This window comes from Corticium candelabrum, chromosome 22 (assembly GCF_963422355.1).
Source record: "Corticium candelabrum chromosome 22, ooCorCand1.1, whole genome shotgun sequence".
Lineage (NCBI taxonomy): Eukaryota > Metazoa > Porifera > Homoscleromorpha > Homosclerophorida > Plakinidae > Corticium > Corticium candelabrum.
The window spans coordinates 1,508,892-1,532,516 of NC_085106.1; the positions used below are offsets into that span (position 1 = coordinate 1,508,892).

Below are 23,625 nucleotides of genomic sequence, written 5' to 3' on the forward strand. Positions count from 1 at the left end.
GCAGGTCGTGTTGCTCGAGTGGTTCTTTGGTATTCGACCGCCTAAATCGCAGACAGGCGGTGCACTTGCTGACGTAATCTGTTGGGATTATAACTTTTGTGCCTTCGAATAACATCCGGTCGGCCTCGTGCAACTCTTCCCTGATGGTCCAAAACTGCCCGACTATAGATGGGACTGCCTTGATATTATCTGGCCATCCTGAAAAGATAACGTTTCTGAGAGCTTGCAATTCTTCATCTTGAGCTGTTGCTCTTTGTAGTTCATCTCTTCGAGTCTCACTCATTGGAAGTGAGCTAGTGATTGCGTGAACCATGACTTCTATGTCTGAATTCATCCTGTCATCCGCGTCTGCAGTTGTCGGGAGTTGTGCTCGAGACAGTGCATCTGCTACTGGTATTGCCTTTCACGATGTATAGCGCACGTCCAACTCATATCGCTGCAAGCTGCAGCATCATGCGCCGAAGGCGAGGAGGAACAGACCCAAGAGGTTTCTTCATTATTGACTCCAGGGGCTTGTGGTCCGATTCTACCTGAGTCGACTTCCCGTAAATGTAGGGATGAAATTTCCTACAAGCAAATGTAGTAGCAAGCGTTTCCTTTTCTATCTGTGCATAAGCACATTCGGCTGATGTTAGAGTTCTTGACGCATAGACTATAGGCTTGTCATTCTGGATGAGGCATGCTCCCAGACCGGACTGTGATGCGTCTGCCTGAATCTTGATCGGCTGAGCCACATTATAGTACGCTAGTAACGGCTGATCGGTAAGAATTGTCTTTACCTTGTCCAGTGCTATGTCATGCTCCTCTGACCATTGCCAAATGACGTCTTCCTTGAGCAGCTCTCTTAGAGGTGCAGTGATATCCGACTCTCCGGGAATGTAAGGCACCAGGTACTTGATCATGCCCAGTAGTCGTTGCACACCTTTGCGATCTCCTGAGGTAGGCATTGCGTTGATAGCTTCCACCTTTGCCGGATCCGGTTGTTGCCCATTTTCTCCAATAATGAGCCCCATATATTTTACTTGCTTGATCTTGTACTGCAGCTTGTCCCGACTAAACTTTACGTTCTTGGCTCTTGCCCTCTCCATGACTGCTAGAAGAACCGTGTCGTGTTCTTGCTCATCTTTTCCTGCGATAATCAAATCATCTGCGATGACGTGGACATTGTCGATATCCCCAAATGTATCGTCATTTCGTTGCTGCAATATCTCGCTGGCCGAAGACAGGCCAAACGGCATGCGTAGAAAACGCTTCCGCCCCATGGGGTGCTAAAGGTACACAGGTAGCTTGATGGTTCTGACAACTTAACATGCCAGAACTATGGCTATGGCGCGCTACCAATGCCAAAACAATTGCTGCAGCACTAATACTCGGCACTAATATAATGAGAAAAAACATTGTGTATAATGCATTATGCATAATGCATTGTGTATAATGCTTTTTGTATAATGCTTTTTATATAAAATGCCTAGTGAATAATGCAGCACTAATACGCAGCACTAACATAATGGTCCGAAACGCGAGGCATTATCACACAAGACTGCACTGTGTTTACGCATAATGCATTGTGATATTGGACCAAACTGCGAGGCATTAGCATCGTGCAAACATCACACAAGTTCAGTTGCGTATCTTTAGCATTATGAGATTGAGCAAGCACTAGCCTAGACCCATCTAGATATTTCAACTCTCACACATTTGAACCCTTCTCGCGCGTACCCATCACTTCGAGTTCGTCTCACGCGTATCTACATACTGAGATAGTCCAAAAGACAATGTATGCCGTATCTTCTTGTGTTCCTAGAAACACACTTGACATTGGAGAAGTGAGTTTTTAGTCTACATACTTCAGGTGTTCTTCTGACATAAACCCTACCTTCTTAGAATGCAAGAAATACTGAATATTAATAGGACAGCGACAGAAGCACAGGCAAGAGCCGAGATATTTTCCCAGCAATTCTTAAGTAACGACAAAGAAATTGTTGTCCAAAACCGTAAGTGCAATACTACACTATCAAACTTGATAGACTAATTTCCAACATGGCAACTATCCTGCAGTATGCAGCTGCAGTCGAAACTGTTCAGCAGCTACCACCATCTACTTTAATTTCAGTGCAGTATTTAGAAGACGGCGATAGAACAGCAACCATGCCAATGGCTTCGACGTGCATACCAGCTCTTTATTTCCCAGTAGTACATGAGGATTATGATTCGTTCCAGACTACTTTTACCACGGCTTTGGAATTTGGCCTTGGTGGTTTTGGCGTAATCTAACTGACATAACTAATTGCACTCAGCTGTGGCACTTGACTTAGTAGTAAGCGGGAAATTGAAAAGGTGTTAAATTAAGAGGTTTTGCTGTAGTTCTTGATAGTTGCTTTAGAGCACATCTGTTTGCTTTTTCATTAGTTTAATTTAAGTTAATTTAAACATTCAGGCTTCTTGAGCACACTCACGGCAGTATCTTTCAGAAGTGTCATCAGGGGTTGCATTTATAAGTTAAAGAGGCCAAAAGGCCAGCAGTACTTTGCTTATTAATTAATGCCATTATTGCAAATATTTTCTATTCAAATTTTTCATCTTTCCTCCTATTGTAGAAAATCCATTTTGTCTATGTGCGGTCTACCAATTCCCATTCCATGTGTGAGAAATAATATGCATATATTCAAAGTTAAGAGAGGACATGTGAACAGTCAAGCCAATTAAACCACTTTGAAATTAGCACCCATGGTAGGTCAGCTATAATGAAATTTGCACCCATGGTAGGTCAGGTATAACTGTGACTGAACTGTATTACTGTAAATAATGTTACAAGTAAATACACACTACGAAAGTCTGTTGATCTGATATCTTTATTAAGCTACATCCTAATATACTATAACAAGCTTTGGCTTGGCAGGCAGTCACTTCATTAATTATTACTAATTAAGTACAGTTTAGAATACCTTGAAGCTAATAAAAACTGATAACAAAAACTGCGCAACTTGCCTTGAAAAAATTCTCCTGCCAATCCGTAGATTTGCGTTGAATATGCCATCCAAGCCAGCATTAAATTAGGAAACTTAGTTCGTGCAGTTGTAGAGACGGAGCAGCCAGTCGATTGTGCTTGGAACGTGCACTGCAGAGAGCAGAATGCAGTCGATTCCCTCTGCTGGTGACTAGTGCATGACGTGCACGTACACGTCAACTAGGTCGGGTGGTCTAGCCTTCACGCAACTGCTCATTCCTAGTTTTCGTCAGAGAACATGAAGAGGGACTCGCCTACTAGAGCGGTACGTAGTCTAGCAGCTCGCTTGACTGGCTACCTGGTGATGCGCGCAGTAGCTACAAGTCTAGAGAAAGTGATACATGTACAAAGAGCTTGCGACGTGTCCAGTAAAGGTAGACAACATCAGTCTTGCATACGTACCCGAGTAAACAGGTTGAGATCCTCATCTTCAAACAGTGTACTGTATATGCGGTTCAGCACCGAATCAGCAACCAGGCCTTCTTGCGCGCCCGGAGACCTCGCAGTTCGGTCTAATATCATAATGCATTATGTTAGTGCTGCGTAGCCTCGCAAGCCAGGCTCTTCCGCGCAGTCGCTGAGCTAACCGCACGTGAATCACACGAGGAGGAGGAGCTTTTACCGGAATTGCTCCAGCGCGAGAAGAGCCTGGTCGCTTTCGAGAACGTCATAGTGACGTGGGACCCCCGATCCGGTTTCATAGCTTGATAAAGCTAATTCTATTAGGTAAGCATGTAGGTACGAAAGTTGAGAACACGCGACATCGCTTCACGCACTTGCTTGTTTTGCACGAAGTACGTAGTTGACATCATCGTTCGCTTCTAGTACGTATGTAGACAGCTCAGCCATGTAATATTCTGCAGTGTCACGACTCCATTTCAGCATTCAGTTTCGCCAACAGCACACCGCCGAATCTAGAACTGCAGCGCGGTAGTTTGAGAAATGAACTCATTGTACGCGGTTAGTGTATATATGTAGCAGTCAGAGTTCATGCACTGAAACAAGTCGTACGTAGTACACGTGCAACTACGAGTCAACTCTACACTTCCTGAACATGGTAGGTCCACTGCACTGCTGTTTTCCCATGCTTAGATGTTTCCAGTTCACCGTGAGTAGAGCCAATATCGTACAAAAGTGCTGCTTGCTGAGTCGAAAGTACCGTCACATAGACTGCGTTAGCAATACACGCCAATCTGATCATGACGTGGAGAGGTCAACAAGCTCTAGGCCACTGTATTCATGAACCATTGAGTGAAACTGGGCCGGCAGTTCTCACACCATTTCCCCCACAGACAATAGATGTCAGAGTAGACGCGCAAGAGTGGTGAATAGTTCTACGTCGGTTTCAACTCGCGCAAACCTGCAGATGAGTTCAGTAGAAAGAAACGTTGCTGGAGAGTGTAGGTTCAGCGGACCAGTCCCATGTAGGCCATTCCTACGCTCATTATTCACCAGCACTTTGTACATCAACAGCTTCACTGGATTTTGTGTTCACGCGCTCTCCGCGGAGGGCTACCTCTCTGCTTCGTGTATCAGCACAATTACATTAACGAGCTCTTTAGGAAATCGAATTAGCCTTATGCAAGCTATGAAACCGGATCGGGGGTCCCACGTCACTACGACGTTCTCGAAAGCGACCAGGCTCTTCTCGCGCTGGAGCAATTCCGTTAAAAGCTCCTCCTCCTCGTGTGATTCACGTCCGGTTAGCTCAGCGACTGCGCGGAAGAGCCTGGCTTGCGAGGCTAAGTGCTGCGTATTAGTGCAGTCTTTTGTGATAATGCCTCGCGTTTCGGACCATTATGTTAGTGCTGCGTATTAGTGCTGCGTATTAGTGCTGCGTATTAGTGCTGCGTATTAGTGCTGCATTATTCACTAGGCATTTTATATAAAAAGCATTATACAAAAAGCATTATACACAATGTTTTTTCTCATTATATTAGTGCTGAGTATTAGTGCTGCAGCAATTGTTTTGGCATTGGTAGCACGCCATAGCGCGCCATACAGAACGCGTCTCTCATAGCCACCACAGTAAATATCTTCTTGCCTAGCTGCCAGCTGTGCTTGCACATCTCCAGCTGTGGGGATTACGTTATGCTCACGTTTGATTGCCTTATTAAGTGGTCTTGGATCTAGACACAGCCTTAATGAGCCATTCTTCTTTTCTGTGACAACTAGATTGTGTACCCATTCTGTCGGTCCCTCTACGTCTGCTATTACGCCTTGACTTAGTAATCGACGTAGGGCTTGTTCCAATCTCTGTCTCTTTGCGTAGGGATACTTCCTGGCTGGCTGTATCACGGGTACTGCGTCTTCCTTCAGTTGAATGTGGTAAGATATTTCGTAGGATCCTAACCCCTTGAAAACATCGTGGTACCTGTTGATCAGACCCTCCTTGCTGCTTGTGCTAGGGGCTTCTTTCTGTCCGTGTGCTGGCTTGAGGCTGCCTGTCTTTTACACTAAGTTCATTTCCTGACACGCCTGACTGCCAAGAATAGCGATATCTTCGTCTGTTACGTAGAAAGAAAGACAGTTCGTAGCCTGGATTTTTCGTGACTTGACGGTACTCTCTATTGTAGTGATTCATCTAGGACGAATCTTGCCACCTCCTATACCCACTAGCACTCTCTTTGTCGGTGTCAGAGGTTTCTTAATTGCCCTTGAGCCGCCTGTAGTTCGAAGGATTCTCTGTTAACTTCGATAAGGCAGAACATTTGCCCTGGCTCCGGTATCTAACTTGAATTTCATTCTAGTCGGCCCTAGTGACAGCTTCTCCGTTCAGTCGTCGTTGACCGCGACTGTCCCAATGGATAAAACACCCACAAGCAAACTGTCATCCGAATAGTCAGCGTCAATTTGGGTATCTGCAGCTTCGCTCAAGCTGATGACCGCTTTTGACCGCTTGTAGCCGGATTTGGCCCCCTGCTGGCAAACCTTTGACAAGTGATTGCGGTTATGACAATTAGCACAAGTCTTACCATGTGTCGGACATTGTCGAGGCGCGTGATAGCCGCCACAGTACTTGCATGGTACGGTCTTTTTCGACTTCTATGCCTTTCTGCTGCTTTGGCAGGTATTGGCCGGCTAGTACGTTGCGAACTTCTTGACATCGAGTTGATCTCTACTCGCGTGGCGTCTTTAGTCATCATTTTGGCTCGGTAAGTGCTCGTCTCTGCGGCCCTGTAGATGTCCAATGCAGACTGCAACGTCAGATTTGCTTCTCTTAAAAGTCGTTCCTTGACTCGACCGTCTCTGACTCCAAATACAATCTTGTCGCGAATAAGCTCATCCTTCTGGTCACCGAAACCGCATGTGGCCGCCTTTGTGCGAAGCTCGGTGAGCCACTGATCTACCGTCTCGTCTTCATGCTGATCTCGGCTCCACGACTGGTGTCGCTCGAATACCTCGTTCTTGCACGGATTTCAGTAGTCGTCGAATTTGTTCAAGACATCTCCGACCACCGGTCCTTCGTCGCCTGCTGTGAAGACGAACGCATCATAGATTTCCTGCGCTTCGGTTCCTGCCACGTACAGACTTGGACAAAATTATAGGGACACCCCGCTGTGGGTATGTCGTAACACAATAATTAGGTTACAATTTACCAACTATCAATATTGTTAAGAATTTAATAGTTACCGCGTTGATTGTTAGCTTTCTTGAGAATACTGTAGACCCTAAATTGTTCTCTTTACGTTTCGCATTGCGGAAAACGAGACCTAAAAGTGTATGACGCCATGACTGCGTAAGCGTCGTAATTTAGACTCTCTCTGATTTTGTTTAGTGGCTTTTAAAAGCCGGTTTTAATAACGCGAAGGAAAATTGAAGCCCTTCACCAGTTCCTCAGTACCGAGTGTTCCCGCCTCTCGCCCTCCTGATTGCGTCGGAACACTTTCTGCCAAGTTCCGGACACGCGCGGCTGGAATTTGCTGCTACGCCTCTTGTAGAGCATGCCAGAGCTCAGCTGCAGTTCTCGGTCCGCGACGGTTGGCAGCAGTTTTGAGTTCATGCCACAAGTTCTCGATTGGATTCACATCAGGCGATTTTGGCGGCCAGTCCAACAGTGTGACGCCATGCTGGCGTAGCCATTATCTTGTTGACCGAGACGTGTGGATTGGCGCGTTGTCCTGCTGGAAGACAAAGTCGTCTCCTATCAATGCCGCTGCGTCTGTAAGCATGTGCTCTTCCAGAACCTGTTGGTACGCCGTGCTGTTCAAACGACCTTCCAGTTTCACCAGAGACCCCACACCATGACAACACATCGATCCCCCACACCATCACACTAGCCGCGTGCTGGACCGTACGATCACAACATTCAGGGAGAAATTCCTCACCTTTGCGACGCCAAACGTACAGAGCACCATCGTTTCCTATGCTGACTTTTGACTCATCTGTAAAAAGAACAGATTTCCAGTCATCCAAAGTCCATTGTGTGTGAGTGGTTGCCCATCCCAGTCGCAAACGCCGATGGTTTTCTGTTAGCAGTGGGTTTTTTCTAGGTCTCCGAGCGTTCACTCCTGTCTCACTGAGACGACGACGGACTGTTCTACTTGATACCTGCTTGCCGGTTTCATCAGCCAGCTGATACGAGAGCAGTCGTGATGGCGCTCTGCGGTTCTGCAATGCCATTCTCTTCAGTCGATGATCTTCCCGGATTGTCGTTGCCTTCCCACGTCCAGATCGTTTTTCATAATCGCTGCTGCCACGGGAAAGCCGTTGCAAGCACTGATGAACCGAATTCCTGGAGCGGAGGACAAAAGCTGCGATCTGACGCACAGAATGGCCAACTGAGTGAAGGGCTTCAATTTTCCCTCGCGTTTTTGGACTCGACTGTTTGCCTCGAGGCATCGCTGCAACTCGTGAAATATCGCACGGAACAAGACTCTGCAACTGCGTGCAGCTGAACGTTCAGGCTAACATATCGCCTAAGTTTGGCGGTCTCAAGGGCAGCGGTTTTAGTGCAGCTGACATTTTGGCGGTAGCAGTTTGAGATTTTGCTACGTAAAACGTGGACCGGAAGTGGCATGTCAATGTTCTTTTGTTGCTATAACTTTTTTAGTTTTTGTCTTAGCAGGATTTTTTGTAATTAATTAGTGTCACATGATTTTTGAATACGTCGAAGTTTGTTTATTGATTAAAATGGCAAAACAATTCAAATTGTGATGACATGCGCGAAATCAATGCGCAAAAACAGATGATTCGCCTATTTTTCATAATGTTGATAAGAGGACCCACAAAGTTGCTTTCACTCTCTACTACAGAGCATTCTTAGATTGTATGCCAAGAATGAGCATCCAAGAGCGATGAGCATCCAAGGGAAGGGGGAAGGGGGGAGGGGAGGGGGAAGGGGAGGGGGAAGGGGAGGAAGGGGAAGGGGAGAGGAGGGGAGGGAAGGGGAGGGAGAGGGGAGGGGAGGAGGAGGGGAGGGGAGGGGAGGGGAGGGGAGAGGAGGGGAGGGGAGGGGAGGGAGAGGGGAGGGAGAGGGGAGGGGAGGGAGAGAGGAGGGGAGGGAGAGGGGAGGGGAGGGAGAGGGGAGGGGAGGGAGAGGGGAGGGGAGGGAGAGGGGAGGGGAGGGAGAGGGGAGGGAGAGGGGAGGGGAGGGAGAGGGGAGGGGAGGGAGAGGGGAGGGGAGGGAGAGGGGAGGGGAGGGAGAGGGAAGGGGAGGGAGAGGGAGGGGAGGGAGAGGGGAGGGGAGGGAGAGGGGAGGGGAGGGAGAGGGGAGGGGAGAGAGAGGAGAGGGGAGGGGAGGGAGAGGGGAGGGGAGGGGAGGGAGAGGGGAGGGGAGGGAGAGGGGAGGGGAGGGAGAGGGGAGGGGAGGGAGAGGGGAGGGGAGGGGGAGGGGAGGGGAGGGGAGGGAGAGGGGAGGGAGAGGGGAGGGAGAGGGGAGGGAGAGGGGAGGGAGAGGGGAGGGGAGGGAGAGGGGAGGGGAGGGAGAGGGGAGGGAGAGGGGAGGGGAGGGAGAGGGGAGGGGAGGGAGAGGGGAGGGGAGGGAGAGGGGAGGGGAGGGAGAGGGGAGGGGAGGGAGAGGGGAGGGGAGGGAAAGGGAAGGGGAGAGGGAGGAGGAGGAAAGGGGAGGAGAGGGGGAGGGGGAGGAGGAGGGGGAGGGGGAGGAGGAGGGGGAGGAGGAGGAGGAGGAGGAGGAGGAGGAGGAGGAGAAGAAAGCGCAAGGGCCTCCGAGGCTAGCAACTGTTTCCTAGGTTGTTAGATGATTATTGACCAAAACAAAGTAGGATATAGTACACAACGTGCAAACATTTCATTTCGTTGATTTCGAGAAATTTTAGTCTTCAATTGCTATGTTTTCTAAGCGCTCAAAAAGACAACCACGCCCCCAGAACGCTCCCTAGCTAGCCGGGTCAATCCTAGCTGCAGATGCATGGTGCCATGGGACCTTGGTTTGGCTTCTTGAAGAACGATAAATTCGTTTGTTTTGCGATTCTTCTGTAAAAAAGTAACAAACGCGAACAACTATTACTAGTACCTTAACATTACTCTGCGCTTCTCAGTTTGACGACAGTTTAACCGTAAAATGGATGTTTACGACATCTCAGCTTTTCTGTCCTAGTGCGTGGGATTGTTACGTCACCTATTTATTGTTGGTGTCCCAGAGGACTGCTGATTGGCTCAACAAATTTCCGAGAGTGATTCACGCTGACAAGCTAGCGTTACGTCACCTATTTTTCGCGTCCCAAAACGACTACTGATTAGCTCAACAACTTCCCGAGCGTGACACACGCTTACTAAAAACGTACAAAGATAGCGAAATACCGACAGACAGACCGGAAGCAGCCCGTTTAGCTAAGTGAGCTTCTCGCGAAGCAATCTACCACTTTAGCCTCGTACCAGACCCTCTCGCGCCGTCATGCCCGGTTCCCGTATAACACGACAACGCTGGAGAGGGTCTGGGATCATACCGCCTACCGTTTATGCTATTAGATGATCAAACTAGCTCGTATGTCACCAAGCCTCAGGCTACTAATACAATTAGTCTAATAGTTATTCTCATGCGTCACACGGAATGTCTTGCAACAGACTTGACCTTCCATTCGTACTCTGCTTGTTTCCTTTCAGTGTTGGTATCCTGTCTCTACTCAAGCTCCTACGTATTTGCCAACCTTACTGGAAAAGAGGACTTCCTCTCCAAGAGACTCTAGAGCGGAAGTCAACACCGTGTCTGACGGCACGCTCTGCCAGGCTCCAAATGTTCCCGAATCGTACTCGAGCTTCCCGATTTGTATTGTTCTCGTAGCCTAGCACAATAATAGAGCGGCGCCTAGTGCATCCCTAGTCCGAGCTACCTAGACTGCTGATCGAATCACATTGGACCTCACAGCTTCAGATAACGTAAATCGAACTCAGGATCGAGCTCCCTCTGTGAATGAATCTCTTTCCATGCGGCAAGGTGGTTCTCTTCTCATGCAGCTGTACAGGAACGAAATGTAACAGTAAATGTATGCAATCGAATATCACAGCTAGCCTAACTTTGATGGAAGGATAGCTTCATGATTAACTAAGAGCATGAGAGTGTTGACGTTGGTGACGTGGGGTGAGACTTAGATGACGTGGGGTGACACTAGGTGAAGAAAGTAGGCGGTATGATCCCAGACCCTCTCCAGCGTTGACGTGTTATACGGGAACCGGGCATGACGGCGCGAGAGGGTCTGGTACGAGGCTACTACCACTTATTGTGGTGTCCTTCTTTACCTAGGCTCGTAGCTTCAGTAAAATCCGGGACCTACCAACTCCGGGAACTACTAGCGCGCGCTAGCTACTTGACTCTATCAGGCAATGACGACACCAGTTGTTGATCGGTTGGATTCTATTGCTCTTGAGCTTCTGGATGTTTTAGTAGCGATTCATTTGTGTCGAAAAGGCGCTCACAAGCTGCTAGAAAATGTAAAGTTTCACGTTCTTGCGTTTTGTCTGACGTAGAGGTCCTTGTATTTCTGTTCTGTTGTTGTTGGTAGGGCCACTTGAGCTTGTCTCAGGCAAGGTATTCGAGAGGCGTGAAGTCAGTCTCATCTCTTCAGTTTCCATCGGAAATGTCGGCAGCGGCGACAACTTCTGTGTAGGTGTCGACTCTCGCTAATGTCCCGGATTAGGATACTCAATTAGAATTATTTAATTACTTATTATGTTATATTGTTTATTAGATGACATATCTAATAGTAGCTTATTGTCAAAAATAGCACTGTTTGTGCCTGTCCATATCTTTATTTAGTTAGGAGTGTAATGAAGGACACCACAATGAGTGGTGGACTGCTTCGCGAGAAGCTTACTCTAAACTGAATTGAGTTCCGGTCTGTCTGTCGGTATGTCGTTATGTACCTATGTTTGTATGTTTGTAAGCGTCTGTCACACTCAAGGAGTTTGTCAGTCAATGAGCAGTCCTTTTGAGATGCCTGTCAGCGTGAATAACTCTGGGGGTTTGTTGAGCCAATCAGTAGTCATTTTGGGACATGAAAAATAGGTGACGTAACAATGACAGAAAATCCATAGCAACGAAGTTACTAGGTCAAACCGTCGTCAAACTGAGAAGCACAGAGTAAAGTTCAGGCTAGAGTTGTACGTGTCTGTTACTTTTTTACAGAAGAATCGCAAAACAAGCGAATTCATCGTTCTTCAAGAAGCCAAGCTAAGGTCCCATGGAACCATGCATGCACTGTTGCATGCGCACGACCAACATGCATCATCCACGATCTTCAAGAGAGCAATATGGTCAGTAGGACTGATGATGAACGATTTGTAGGAAATGTTCACGCTGCATCTAGATCTGGTCGCTATATACATGCCACTTCACAGTATTTCCCATGCGTAGGATCGAGACGTACGACATCGATCTCTACCTATGACGAACTAGCGGAAGGAAAGATGATAGCAAAGGCTCAACGAAAGAATGATGATCTCGTCCACCTCAATAGTTAACTTCAAGTGATGCAAGAGCGCTACATAGACATGCAGAATTGGGCGGATATCAATCCAAGCAGCTTGTGCGTGTGTAGTAGTGTGGGATATCGATGATACTTAGTTAATTATCTTTAACATTGACGCATCCCTGTGTTTGCAAAGAATTCTAGAAATAAGCTAATGATTAATTAATGTTAATGACAATAAATAGACAAATGAATAAAATTTACATTGATATTCACAGTAAATACCTTAATAAATTTTATGTTTGTTACAGGATCATTTTCTAGATCATAAAATAATTGTTATTAAAACAAGCAATTTATAACACACACACGCACACACACACATTGACACACACACACACACACACACACACACACACACACACACACACACACACACACACAGCTCTGAAGCGAGTAGAACACAGCTTCATTTACTAGTTAGAATTTGCCACTATACATATAGAGAGACAGGCAGGCTGGCAGGCAGACCCTGAAGTTGTTATGGTTGATATGTATGTTCGTAGTGACTAAAAGGTTGTAAGCATATTAAAATATTAGAGAATTAAATGTTTAGACACAATGATGAAAATGGGATTCAAATAATGCTTCATCAGATGACAACAGAATCAGTTACTCTCACACCAAACCTGACAGAAAGTGACCCTCCCACTGAAGATACACAGCTGAGACACAGAAAGGGACATGCAAAGGAAACGAGAGTAGAAACGGTTAGTGCAAAGAAAGAAGCTAAAAAAGAAGAAAAAGTAGCAAGAGCAACTTACTCGGATCCTCTCAAATGGTTTGGCGTACTTGTGCCTCTGAGCCTTCGATCAGCAAAGAAGAGCTTTAGTGAAGGTAACCAGTGGCCACGAATAACAAATACTGTTATTTTTGTTTTGTATGATTCTGCTGTGCTTATTGGAGGTGTTGAGATGATCGTAGAACTGGCAAACCTGCAGATAAAGTTAGAGTGTCTAAGAACTGAATACGGGCAGCTATTGAAGAAGAAAGCGGAAATGAAAGGAGATTGATTGATAAGAAGGATAGAAGTTGCGTAATATGAGATAGTGTATGTTAGAGCATTACATTATGATTGGTTCTATATGTTATTACATTATGTGTGGATGTGGACTCGCACACACACACACACACACACACACACACACACACACACACACACACACACACACACACACACACACACACACAAATTTGCAAATACTATGGCAACGTCTAATTACGCGTGCTCGCCTCGATCGCTCACTGTGTGTGCGTGCGTGTGTGTCCACACCTAAACATAATGTAATGCTCTATCAGATTATGCAAATACTATAGCAGTACCAAACAATCACAGTAATAATCACGTGTGCTCGCCTTTTTTGTCCTCCCCCGGTTTCCCGTATAAGGCAACGCATCATACGGGAACCGGACGTAATAGCGCGAGAGGGTCTGGTCTACACAAGAAGTACGCTCATACGGGGAAACGCCTAAATAAAACCAACGCACCAGCCCACTTTCGCTTATGGCACTAGCCAAGACCGTCGAGCGTCGCAAACCGAAGAACGACTCACTCGAAGAACAACTTCTCTACGCCTGTCGCTACGGCATCACGTCCGACGTCGACTCGATCCTCTCACTGCCCGTCACGAACGTCAACCTCGAATACGAAGGCGTCGTCGTGTTCGAGGGCGAGCGAGACGTCGAGGGGGCGACCCCCCTCTGGTCGGCAGCCACCGCCGGTCACATCGAGATCGTCCGCTCGCTTCTACGCGCACGCGTCGACGTCAATCATTCAACAAAATCGAAATCGACGCCTCTGCGCGGTGCGTGTTATGACGGACATCTGGATGTGGTGAGGGAGCTACTGGAGGCCGGCGCTGAGTCAAACGTCGGGAACCGACTGAATCAGACGCCGCTGATGATAGCGAGTGGGCGTGGTCATAAGGAGGTGGTTGAGTTGTTGTTGTCATGGAAGGTTGATACCAATATTGCGAGTGTAACGGGGGATACTGCATTGCATGCGGCTGCTGAGAAGGGATGCTTGGATATTGTTAAGTTGTTGTTGGCGAATGGTGCTCGTGCGGATCTCTTAACGAAGGAGGGGTGGACGCCCTTGATTCTGGCTGCTGCGTCGAAGTATGTGAACGTCGTCGAGTATTTGATCACGTTGCCTGGGTGTGAGGCTGAGGAGCATGCAAATGCATTGGAGCTGCTCGGTGCCGTGTGGGTCGATATGGATGGGGACTTTGAGAGGGCAGAGCAGTTTTGGCGTCGAGCGTTGGAGTATCGTGAGAAGATGGGCGTGGTGAAGTCGAATGTGCTACCGCAGATGGAGGTTTATTGGAATCGAAAGGAGGCGTGTACGATGGCAGAGTTGACCGTCATGATGCTCGACATGGACTGCGTCTTGACTAACTCGTTGTTGGTTCGGGAACGAGTCCTCGGGCACAAGCATCCGCAGACGCCTCATTATCTCCGAATTCGTGGAGACGAGTGTCTTCAGTTGGGCGATTATGTCCATACGATGTTGCTATGGGAACGAGCGATCGAAATGGACGAGCACGCAGATATCGACGCGTTAGACCTCAACAGTGCTGCAACGATTGCACAGAATATAATAATCTGTTTGACCGGATTAGCCAAGATGAAGGAACAAGGACACCAACCGAAGGTCGTTAAATTTTTCCACTGGGCTTTGAATTGCGTCCGCTCTGCTATGAAATCGGGGGCGTCGGTCCGCGAGCTGGTTCTTGTGTTGATGATTTCGTTGGGTTTGTGGCTCAGTTGGCATCCTTTGTCCGACGAGGAATCCAAAGTTAAATCTCAAGCCATTCGTGATGTCATCGAGTTGGGGGTGATCGGTCGCGACGGGCTCCTCCCGCTTAACTGTTGCTGTTCGAACGAGTTGATGTTGGCGCTTCCACGTTTGCCGCTCGAACGTCTTACGGCGCTTCACAAGTTTCCAAGCGAGAGTCTAGTGCGTGAGCTCGTCAGGCATGGAGCGCGTGTTAATGCTCAAGATAAGGATGGAAACACTGCACTTCATATTGTCTGTTGGAGTGCGACGAACAAGACGCCGACTGATGGTCATGCTCGTATTGCAAGATTTCTTGTTGAATCGGCGACACACGTTGATATCCGGAATGCAGCCGACATCCCGGCTCTCCCGTGGGTTGATGGCTTGTCGAGAAACGCTGCCAAAGCGGCTGACGTTCTTCAACTAGCAAAGCTTCAAGTAACAAATCCTGTTCTCAGACTCGAGTGCCTTGCGGCTCGATCGATTGTCGTTAATCAAGTGAATCTGTTGGATAGTCTGTCTTCTCGTCTTCAGCGGTTTGTACAACTTCATGCTCCGTTTGTTTCACCGCAGGCAGCAAGTTGATAGACGGTGGTGTTGATAGTTGATATTCGAAATCGTTTCTAGTTTATAGTTTAGATGGATTTTGTAAGTGAAATGGCAACATTGTAAAGTCTGTAGACTTTGGTTATTGAATAGTCGTGAAACTTCAAAATCAAGTGTATTGATTGCGGTCTACGGATGCAACTGTGACGACGAGCATGAAATTGATTTGTTGACATTATAATCTTCAATAATTAATGTACCAACCATATAATTCATGTAAAAGTTTACAAGTTATAATCAAGATGCTGCCACTGCTGGTGTGTGTGTGTGTGTGTGTGTGTGTGTGTGCGTGTGTGTGTGTGTGTGTGTGTGTGTGTGTGTGTGTGTGTGTGTGTGTGAAAGAGAATGTGAATAACTATTGCTTTCCCGACTTACAGTTTGCTTAGTTTGATATCTACTACTAACATCAATAAATAATAAATTAACTAACTTCTGTCTTTTAGCTAACTAATATAGAATTCTAATATTAACATTAATTTTAGTATTTTGTTTAACACTACTTCTTACCTGCTAGATGTTTATTTGGATGTGTGATTCCAACTAGCATTCTTTTAACGCGCGTTAGACAAATAAGGCGTAATCCCTACGAGTACATACGGGAGTTTAAGTTAAGTAATGTTTGTACTGCTAATTGGCACCATAATTCAAAGCTCCCAGTGTGTAACATAATTTTGAAAACTTTTTTCTTTGGGAAAAACCGACAAGATTATTCGCGCGTGATTTGGTAAAGTCTGACCGACACACGATTTTCACCTACGGGACACCTCACACGTAGTCACGTGATCAAACGTCACACAACGCCCTAATCGGTCGTGATTTCGTTCTCTCCAACTCCAGCTCTCCTCAGTTTCCTCTGTCGATCAACAATGCTGCACAGCAAGCTGATGACGAAGTGTCCGTTCCTCGGTCGCGTCTCGCGCGACTTCCTCAAACACTGCGGACAATCTCTTCGCATTTTCTCCTCGAAATGTCCCGTGATGAGCAGCGTCCTGCGCGAAACGACAAGTGCGACACCAGGTGAGCACACCGTGTTCGTATCATGTCGAAAAAACAGCAAATCGTGTCTCATCGAGGTAGACACGGAAGTATCTCAACCATGAACTTCATTTCCTTGTCGATTTCATGCCTTTCTCTGCGTTTTTCGTTCGCCGCGCTGTGACCGCGACATGGATCATTCGATTAAGCTTACAAACAGCGTGTTTTTCTCTTTTTTTTTCAAGCTCTAGCTTCGCAATTTGTTTGAAGGGTTGTCACATCCGGGCCATCAGGTGACGCCCTGGAAGCATTTCCATACCAACGCCTCGAATTGTATGATTTCTAACGTCGTTAGCACGCTGTGCGTACGCCAGAATTTCGTCCGACGTCGTTGAGTCGTGCCATGCGACGCTACGCGAGTTCTCGGTGGCTCGACGACGTAGTTTTCCTTCGCTGTCCGTTTCTCACCGTGGGGACGACCGGGTGGGCATTTGGCGGCCGGTTTAAACCCTGCAGGCGTGCGCGCGAGCTCTCTGCAGTCGTCGGTTCGTTATCTCGTACGTCAAAAGGATGGAAATCATTTGCAACGGATTTTCTTGTGTTTTTAATTTTTTTGTTTTTTTTTGTGTGCAGCTGGTGTTGCTGGTGGGTCGGCGGGTATAAACTCACATCAACCGAAGAAAAATTGCCCTTTCCATGCCAGTTCGTTTCCTTGTCGTCGTGACTGTGTCTCTCCAAGTGGCAACCACTGCACACTCGACTTCACTAATCCCATGGTGGAGCAGGTGTCTGTGGGCGCCGGAGGTGCTGCTGGTGCTGATGCAAAACTGGGAGTAAAATCTAAGGCGTCGAGTTGTCCGTTTTCTCACATGTTTGAGACGGTGCAAGACAAGGAAAAAGTCACTGTGGCTCAGATGGAAGAGAAGAGAGGTGAAATTGTAGTTGATAAATAGAATAGAATAAATAGCATTAATTTTGTGTAATTGTATTGTATGGTTCTGTTACTATTTTAGAGTAGAAGGTTTGAAATCTAGTTGCAGGACTTCTTGAGGGACTAAAAATATATGTTTTAATGTATACTGTATGCATGTATGTATCTATGACCTTAACCTTTGTATGTATGTATGTGTATGTATGTATGTATGTATGACTCAGACTATGCATGCATGTATCTATGTATGTATGTATGTGACCACCATTACAACCAGATAATGCAGCACCATTTGGGTCATCAGGAGACACATGGGCAACCTTGCGTATAACCCAATACATTTTGATTGGAGGCAACACAATGAAAGAAAGTAAATGAGATAAACAAACTTCCACGGAATAAACAAACTTTCACGTTTTTGTAGACAAACTTCCACGTTTTTGTAGCAAAACGTGAGCTTCCTATTGACTTCCAGATTTCACAGTGAGCAACGTGTGCCCATCATTCTGCATGAAGGCAGCTGAGCGACACGTTTATTTATATATATTGTTTAGTATTATTCTTGGGGTTCCTTACATTGCAGGATACTAGAGGAGCAAGAAAACGTAAAGGGAAATGATGGAGGAAAGGGTGCGATGGGTGGGGTAGGTTAGTGTTGTGTTAATTGTAATGTGTTTCGGTGTAAATTGTCAATTACTAGAGACACAGAAGACTTGAGTATGTAATCAGGTATTAGGTAGGAACTAATGTCTATGATCAAAGGATGGTAAATTGAGTTTGCAGCCTGAACAAAGGCAACATCCCGTCTATAACCCAACTACCACTCCAGTGTTCTCCCCGGAATATCTCAAAGGCGTGGTGGTGTAGGCATAGCTAAATGGAAATGCACTTGTGTGTGTGGTTGTTTCAAACTTGGGCGTGGTCATCTGAGTGGGGTTTGCTGGCTTTGCAGTGCAGTGCTAGAGAAACATAGGGTGCTTGTGTATGTTAGTAACTTAGCACTAGTAGACAAGCACGCTAAGTAGTTGGTGATAATTTTCCATGCCGATAATTTTCCATGCCGATATTGACCTTGACGCTAAAGACGTGTACAGCGTATCCTAAAGACGTGTACAGCGTATCGGCATGCTCACCGAGATCTACAAGTTAAATAACTCGGTGCTATGAGCGCAAGATTCTACATTGTGATGTCAGTCCTACTTGCCGCATGTGCAGTGTAGGCCTGGATACTGTCGATCACATTGTGGCAGGCTGTAGTGCTTTGGCACCGATGGACTACACTGATCGATACAATCAGGTGGCCTCCATCATTCACTGGGATGTTTGTCGCCATTTTGAGGTTCCAGTGGAGAGCAAATGGTACCGGCATCATCCTGATAGGCTTGTGGAGACGGATGACATTACTATGATGTGGGATACCACCATCCCCACTGCCATGCAGGAAGATCAAAGCCAGTCGTCCAGACATCTGTCTCAGAAATAAGAAGACAAACAATTGTCTTCTTATTGATATCAGCTGTCCTGCTGATGGCAACGTTGGCAAGAAACATGCTGAGAAGTTGGTGAAGTATAGCGACTTGCGAGTGGAGATAAGCCACATGTGGCATTGTCAAACACTGGTAGTTCTGGTGGTCTTGGGAGCTTTGGGCACAGTGCACGCAAGTATTGCACTGTGGCTGGACATTATTCCAGGTCATCACAACCTGCAGGACTTACAGAAAACAGTGCTTCTGGGATCTACTCGGATCCTTCGTAAAGTCATGTCTTCTTTCTAGACAGCTGTGATGGTCTAAGTACTTCTGAAGCAGGGTTTGCTTCCGGTAATTGTAATAGACTTTACAAACCACACTGATCTGGTTGAGCACAACAATAATAAATGAAGAAGCACTAGAAGTGCAAACCCTCGGCCAGTATGCACCTTGAAGGTAATTAGTTGCGCTATGACAGAATGGGTTAAACAATACCAATTAACCGCCACGCACAGCGAAAGTATAGAGCAAATACAAAAACCAGCTTTCGGTTAGATAGGTACAAAAGAAGCAGCACTGATTTTCAGTGAACAAAGCACGATTTCATGCACCTACAATGTTTTGGGCCTTCAGAAGATGACACTATTGATGGAACAAGCATAATGTTACAACCTTTGCTCTCTAGACGTTCTCTAGGCGTCTGATTGTTTGTGCAGCTTTTGAAGTCGTAATGAGCCACTATGGGCGGTTTTAGGCGTGGCATAGGTACAACACCACAGCCAAAACAAAATTAGATGTGGGAAAACATGAACATTACAAATATAGCTAGATTAGGCGTTGTTTCTAGTGGTAAACCCTCATGTACAACAAAAGAAACAGCTTGCCACCGATTTTCCAGCTCACAACAATCTAGACGTCTGGTTGTTTGTGCAGCTTCTCTAGACATCTGGTTGTTGTCGTAAGGGGGAAAACATGCACGTTTCAAATGTAGATCAGGTTGTTTCGAAGTGGTAAAACAAGCCACATTTTACAAGTTGGGTAGCCTCGACGCGCTGTACATGATAAAGTAACGCGTGTAATCATTGTTCTGTTTGTTGGCGGGCAAGTTACAAATGTAGAGCAAAACAAGCAGATCACCACTGATTTTCCACCTCACAAGAATGTAGACGTCTGGTTGTTTCTGCAGCTTCTCTAGGCATCTGTTTGTTTGTATAGTTTCTCTAGACGACTGGTTGTTTGTGCAGCTTCTCTAGACGTCTGGTAGTTGTTGTAATGGGGGAAAACATGCATGCTACACTATACGAATTTAGTTGTTTTGAAGTGCTGGAACAAGCCGAATGTTACAAGTTGGAAAGCCTCGACGCTAGGCCGGCTGGCAATCTTCGCCTTACCTGATGAAGTAACGGGCGTAATCATTGTTTTGTTTGTTGGTGGGAAACATATGTTACAAATGTAGAGCAAAACAAGCAGATCACCACTGATTTTCCAGCTCACAAGAATGTAAAAGTCTCATTCTTTGTGCAGCTTTTCTAAGCGTCTCGTTGTTTGTGCTGCTTCTAGCTAGACGTCTGGTTGTTGCCTAGTAGCAGCTACCAAACAAAGAGAGGTGGAGCCTCATGATGTCACCACGTTCATCTATTGGTTGGTAATGACACCACTTCTTGTCTATTGGCCGGAATAGCTTCATTTGCATCTGCACTAATCGACTATATATATGGTCGGTCGCTTGGTCATCGAACGATTACTATACCCGTAGCCCGGAAATCCGGGCCTTGGGTAATAATCGATAAGCTATATGGGTTACACAGAGACATGTACAGTACCTCTCTGGGACTTACCTGCCGGGTTGGTGGACGGCCAGGTGAGGGTAAAGACCCCACTTACCCTTCCTAGAGGGTGATGACGACATAATAAATAATAAATAAATAAAAATAAATAAAAAATATTAATAAATAAAAAATAGATAAAAATAAATAAAAATATTAATAAATAATAATAAATAATATATAATAAATAATAATAATATATTGTGGTCAACTGATTGCCATGTAATGTATTGACTGTCACATACACTCAAACTGTTCACACGAAACACTCATCATTGCTTTTTCTCTGCTTTCCATAGCCAACTCGCCAGTTGATTGGCAGAAAAACGGTAAACCAACCTACCACCCACTTGACTTCATTCCTTCATTTTATTTGATTTTATTTCCAGTTGGTGTGTTTGACTACAACGGCTTGTTTGCAGCCAAGCTTGACGAGAAGAGAAAGGACAACAGCTACAGGGTGTTCAAGACCGTCCAGCGGTTGGCACAGAACTACCCAAAGGCGGAAAATTATTATACGTCAGAGGATGGGAAGACCCGTGAGATGCAGGAGGTCACCATTTGGTGTGCAAACGATTACCTTGGAATGAGTCGTCATCCGGACGTTCTTAAAGCTGCAAGGTAAAGTAGCGTGTGGACATGGACACACACACACACACACACACACACACACACACACACACACACACACGGGGACACACACACACACGGGGACACACACACACACGGGGACACACACACACACACACACACACACACACACACACACATACACGCACGCACGCACGCACACACAGTGACACACTTGTGCACCCTTAGGCGCCACCACAATTCAGTTTCCATCCATTCTTTTTCTTATCTAGAGAAACACTGGAGAAGTATGGCGTCGGAGCTGGCGGCACACGAAACATCTCCGGCAACGGCATCCTCCACGAAGCTCTCGAAGCGTCTCTTGCCGAACTCCACCGCAAGGATGCCGCCCTCCTCTTCACCTCGTGCTTCAACGCCAATGACACGACACTCGCCGTGTTGGGCAAATACCTTCCCAACATGATCTACTTCTCAGACAAGGGAAATCATCGTTCAATGATCGACGGCGTGCGCCACAGCGGAGCGAAGAAACAAATCTTCCGTCACAACGACGTCCAACACTTGGAGGAGCTACTACAAGCGGCCAATCCCTCAACCCCGAAGATCGTCGCGTTCGAGACGGTCTACTCGATGGCGGGAACGATCTCGCCACTCAGAGAAATGTGTGATGTCGCGCATAAGTACGGAGCTCTCACGTTTGTTGATGAAGTCCACGCCGTTGGACTCTACGGCCACCGCGGTGCAGGCGTGGCCGAGGAGCTTGGCCTTATGGATCACGTTGATATCGTTTCAGGGACGCTCGGGAAGGCATTTGGCGTTCACGGTGGGTACATCGCGTCGTCAAACAATCTGGTGGATATGGTTCGTAGTTTCGGTGCCGGGTTTATATTCACGACGTCTATGCCGCCTATTAATGCGGCCGCCGCCCTCACGTCAATTCAAATCTTGAAGGGAGACGAAGGGCGGACGCTGAGAGCCGGACATCGAGAGTCGGTGAAGAAAGTCAAGGAGATGCTGATCCGTGAGGGAATACCCATCGGGTGCGCACCAAGTCACATAATTCCAATCGAGGTGAGAAAATCGGTTGAATGTGTCGTGTATAGGCAGGGGGGATACGCAATGTTACACTCATGGACTTTGCAGTTTTGCTTTGACTGTCGTTTGAGTGTAAGTGTAATGACGATTGATGCTTGAGGTTTGTCCATACGTTGCCTGATGGTTTGACTTGTTAAGCAAGCCGTCCAACGTCCAACTGAGACTAGAGCCACTTGCTCGTGTTTCAGTGCTGACAAGCCGATTCTCGACTGTCAGTTGAATTTGCAGCTGAGCTATCGATCTGCTCAGAAAATGTGAATCAACTTGTTATGCAGTCAAGGGGTGAATTCAGGGGTGCCGACATTGCATGTTACGAGTGAAGTCATGGAGTGCATGTCAGGGGTGCTGCCATTGCATTTCAAGGGGTGCATGTCAGGAGGAGATGACATTGCATGTCAGGGGTGAAGTCAAGGAGTGCATGTCAGGGTGCTGACATTACATGTAAGGGGGTTCAGTCAAGGGGTGCTGCCATGGTTTGTGAATGATATGTGAGGCAACCGTTTGTGTAGGTGAATAATGCGAAGGCTTGTCAGGCCGTGTGTGACGATCTCCTCAACGAGCAGGGAATCTACGTGCAAGCCATCAACTACCCGACCGTCGACGTTGGGCAAGAGAAGCTCCGTGTCACTCCATCACCACATCACACAAACCAAATGATCAACCAGTTCGTTGGCTCCATTCTAACCGTGTGGAAAAAGCACAACCTGCCGCTCATTCCTGAAGCAGAACGTGATCCGTCGGCTGCCCATCATTTGTCTCATTTCCTGGAGACTCAGGCTGACAACAGAGCTTGGGTTGAGCCACATTTGAATTTAGTGCGGCAGCCGATGTCGGCCTGATGAATTTGACTTGAACTGATTGACTGATGTGATTGTTTCTGTCGCTGTCGTCTGAATTTGGAGTATAGAGACGTGTTAGTCATTCTTGTATTGTAAGTTATGAGGATTTGTTGAAGAGAATTTAATGTTGATGAATGTCCATGTGTTGTGTGGTGCATCAGGGTTGTGTTCTCATCTGCATGTGTGTGGCATGCCCAGCACGCAAACACGCACGCACACACACACACACACACACACACACACACACACACACACACACACACACACACACACACACACCTGTCCTGTCCTGTCCTGTTCAAAGCTACCATAAAACGGTCACGCTTGCCTCCAAGAGGCAACAAGTCCGATGAATGAACATTGTACTTGTTAGAATTCTAAACATCTGTGAACTGTCAATCCTCCTTTACTTCTGAACCATTTGAAACAATTTGAACATTGGATTGCACCCTGTTGTTCCCTTATGGGTTTCCTTCTTTCTTCCATACACTTATGTCTTGCCTTAGCACTCTGTCTTCTAAAGGTCCTGGAGCACACGTCACACATCACATCCTTGACTGCCACCGGAGTACATGTCCCC

The 23,625-nt window shown here is 46.7% G+C and overlaps 3 protein-coding genes across 4 annotated transcripts; all 3 read left to right on the forward strand.

The window, feature by feature from the left end:
- Nucleotides 1–10,748: 10,748 nt before the first annotated feature.
- Nucleotides 10,749–13,264, forward strand: LOC134197221 (coiled-coil domain-containing protein 115-like). Its single transcript, XM_062666504.1, has 4 exons — nucleotides 10,749–10,897; nucleotides 10,969–11,069; nucleotides 12,491–12,771; nucleotides 12,841–13,264. The coding sequence occupies exons 1-4, from the start codon at nucleotides 10,790–10,792 to the stop codon at nucleotides 12,945–12,947; spliced, it is 597 nt and encodes a 198-aa protein (XP_062522488.1). The 5' UTR covers nucleotides 10,749–10,789; the 3' UTR covers nucleotides 12,948–13,264.
- Nucleotides 13,265–13,438: 174 nt separating this feature from the next.
- On the forward strand, nucleotides 13,439–15,441 carry LOC134197662 (protein fem-1 homolog C-like). Its single transcript, XM_062667008.1, has one exon. The coding sequence runs from the start codon at nucleotides 13,439–13,441 to the stop codon at nucleotides 15,296–15,298; it is 1,860 nt and encodes a 619-aa protein (XP_062522992.1). The 3' UTR covers nucleotides 15,299–15,441.
- Nucleotides 15,442–16,107: 666 nt separating this feature from the next.
- LOC134197562 (5-aminolevulinate synthase, erythroid-specific, mitochondrial-like) lies at nucleotides 16,108–23,184 on the forward strand. 2 transcript variants are annotated; one of them, XM_062666910.1, is made up of 6 exons: nucleotides 16,108–16,336; nucleotides 16,928–17,224; nucleotides 20,820–20,849; nucleotides 20,910–21,141; nucleotides 21,384–22,182; nucleotides 22,716–23,184. In XM_062666910.1, the coding sequence occupies exons 1-6, from the start codon at nucleotides 16,186–16,188 to the stop codon at nucleotides 23,043–23,045; spliced, it is 1,839 nt and encodes a 612-aa protein (XP_062522894.1). In that variant the 5' UTR covers nucleotides 16,108–16,185; the 3' UTR covers nucleotides 23,046–23,184. The 2 variants fall into 2 exon arrangements, with proteins under 2 accessions (XP_062522894.1, XP_062522893.1); XM_062666909.1 differs by lacking the exon at nucleotides 16,108–16,336 and adding an exon at nucleotides 16,680–16,851.
- Nucleotides 23,185–23,625: the final 441 nt, after the last annotated feature.

Bases quoted from the DNA above. Each gene is read 5' to 3' on its own strand.
- LOC134197221 (XM_062666504.1), top strand. From the start codon at position 10,790: ATGACGACACCAGTTGTTGATCGGTTGGATTCTATTGCTCTTGAGCTT. The intron at 11,070-12,490 runs GTAGGTGTCGAC...TTAAATGTTTAG, and splicing joins GCAGCGGCGACAACTTCTGT to ACACAATGATGAAAATGGGA. The intron at 12,772-12,840 runs GTAACCAGTGGC...TGCTTATTGGAG, and splicing joins AAAGAAGAGCTTTAGTGAAG to GTGTTGAGATGATCGTAGAA.
- LOC134197562 (XM_062666909.1), top strand. From the start codon at position 16,698: ATGCGACGCTACGCGAGTTCTCGGTGGCTCGACGACGTAGTTTTCCTT. The intron at 21,142-21,383 runs GTAAAGTAGCGT...TTTCTTATCTAG, and splicing joins GACGTTCTTAAAGCTGCAAG to AGAAACACTGGAGAAGTATG. The intron at 22,183-22,715 runs GTGAGAAAATCG...CCGTTTGTGTAG, and splicing joins GTCACATAATTCCAATCGAG to GTGAATAATGCGAAGGCTTG.
- LOC134197662 (XM_062667008.1), top strand. From the start codon at position 13,439: ATGGCACTAGCCAAGACCGTCGAGCGTCGCAAACCGAAGAACGACTCA.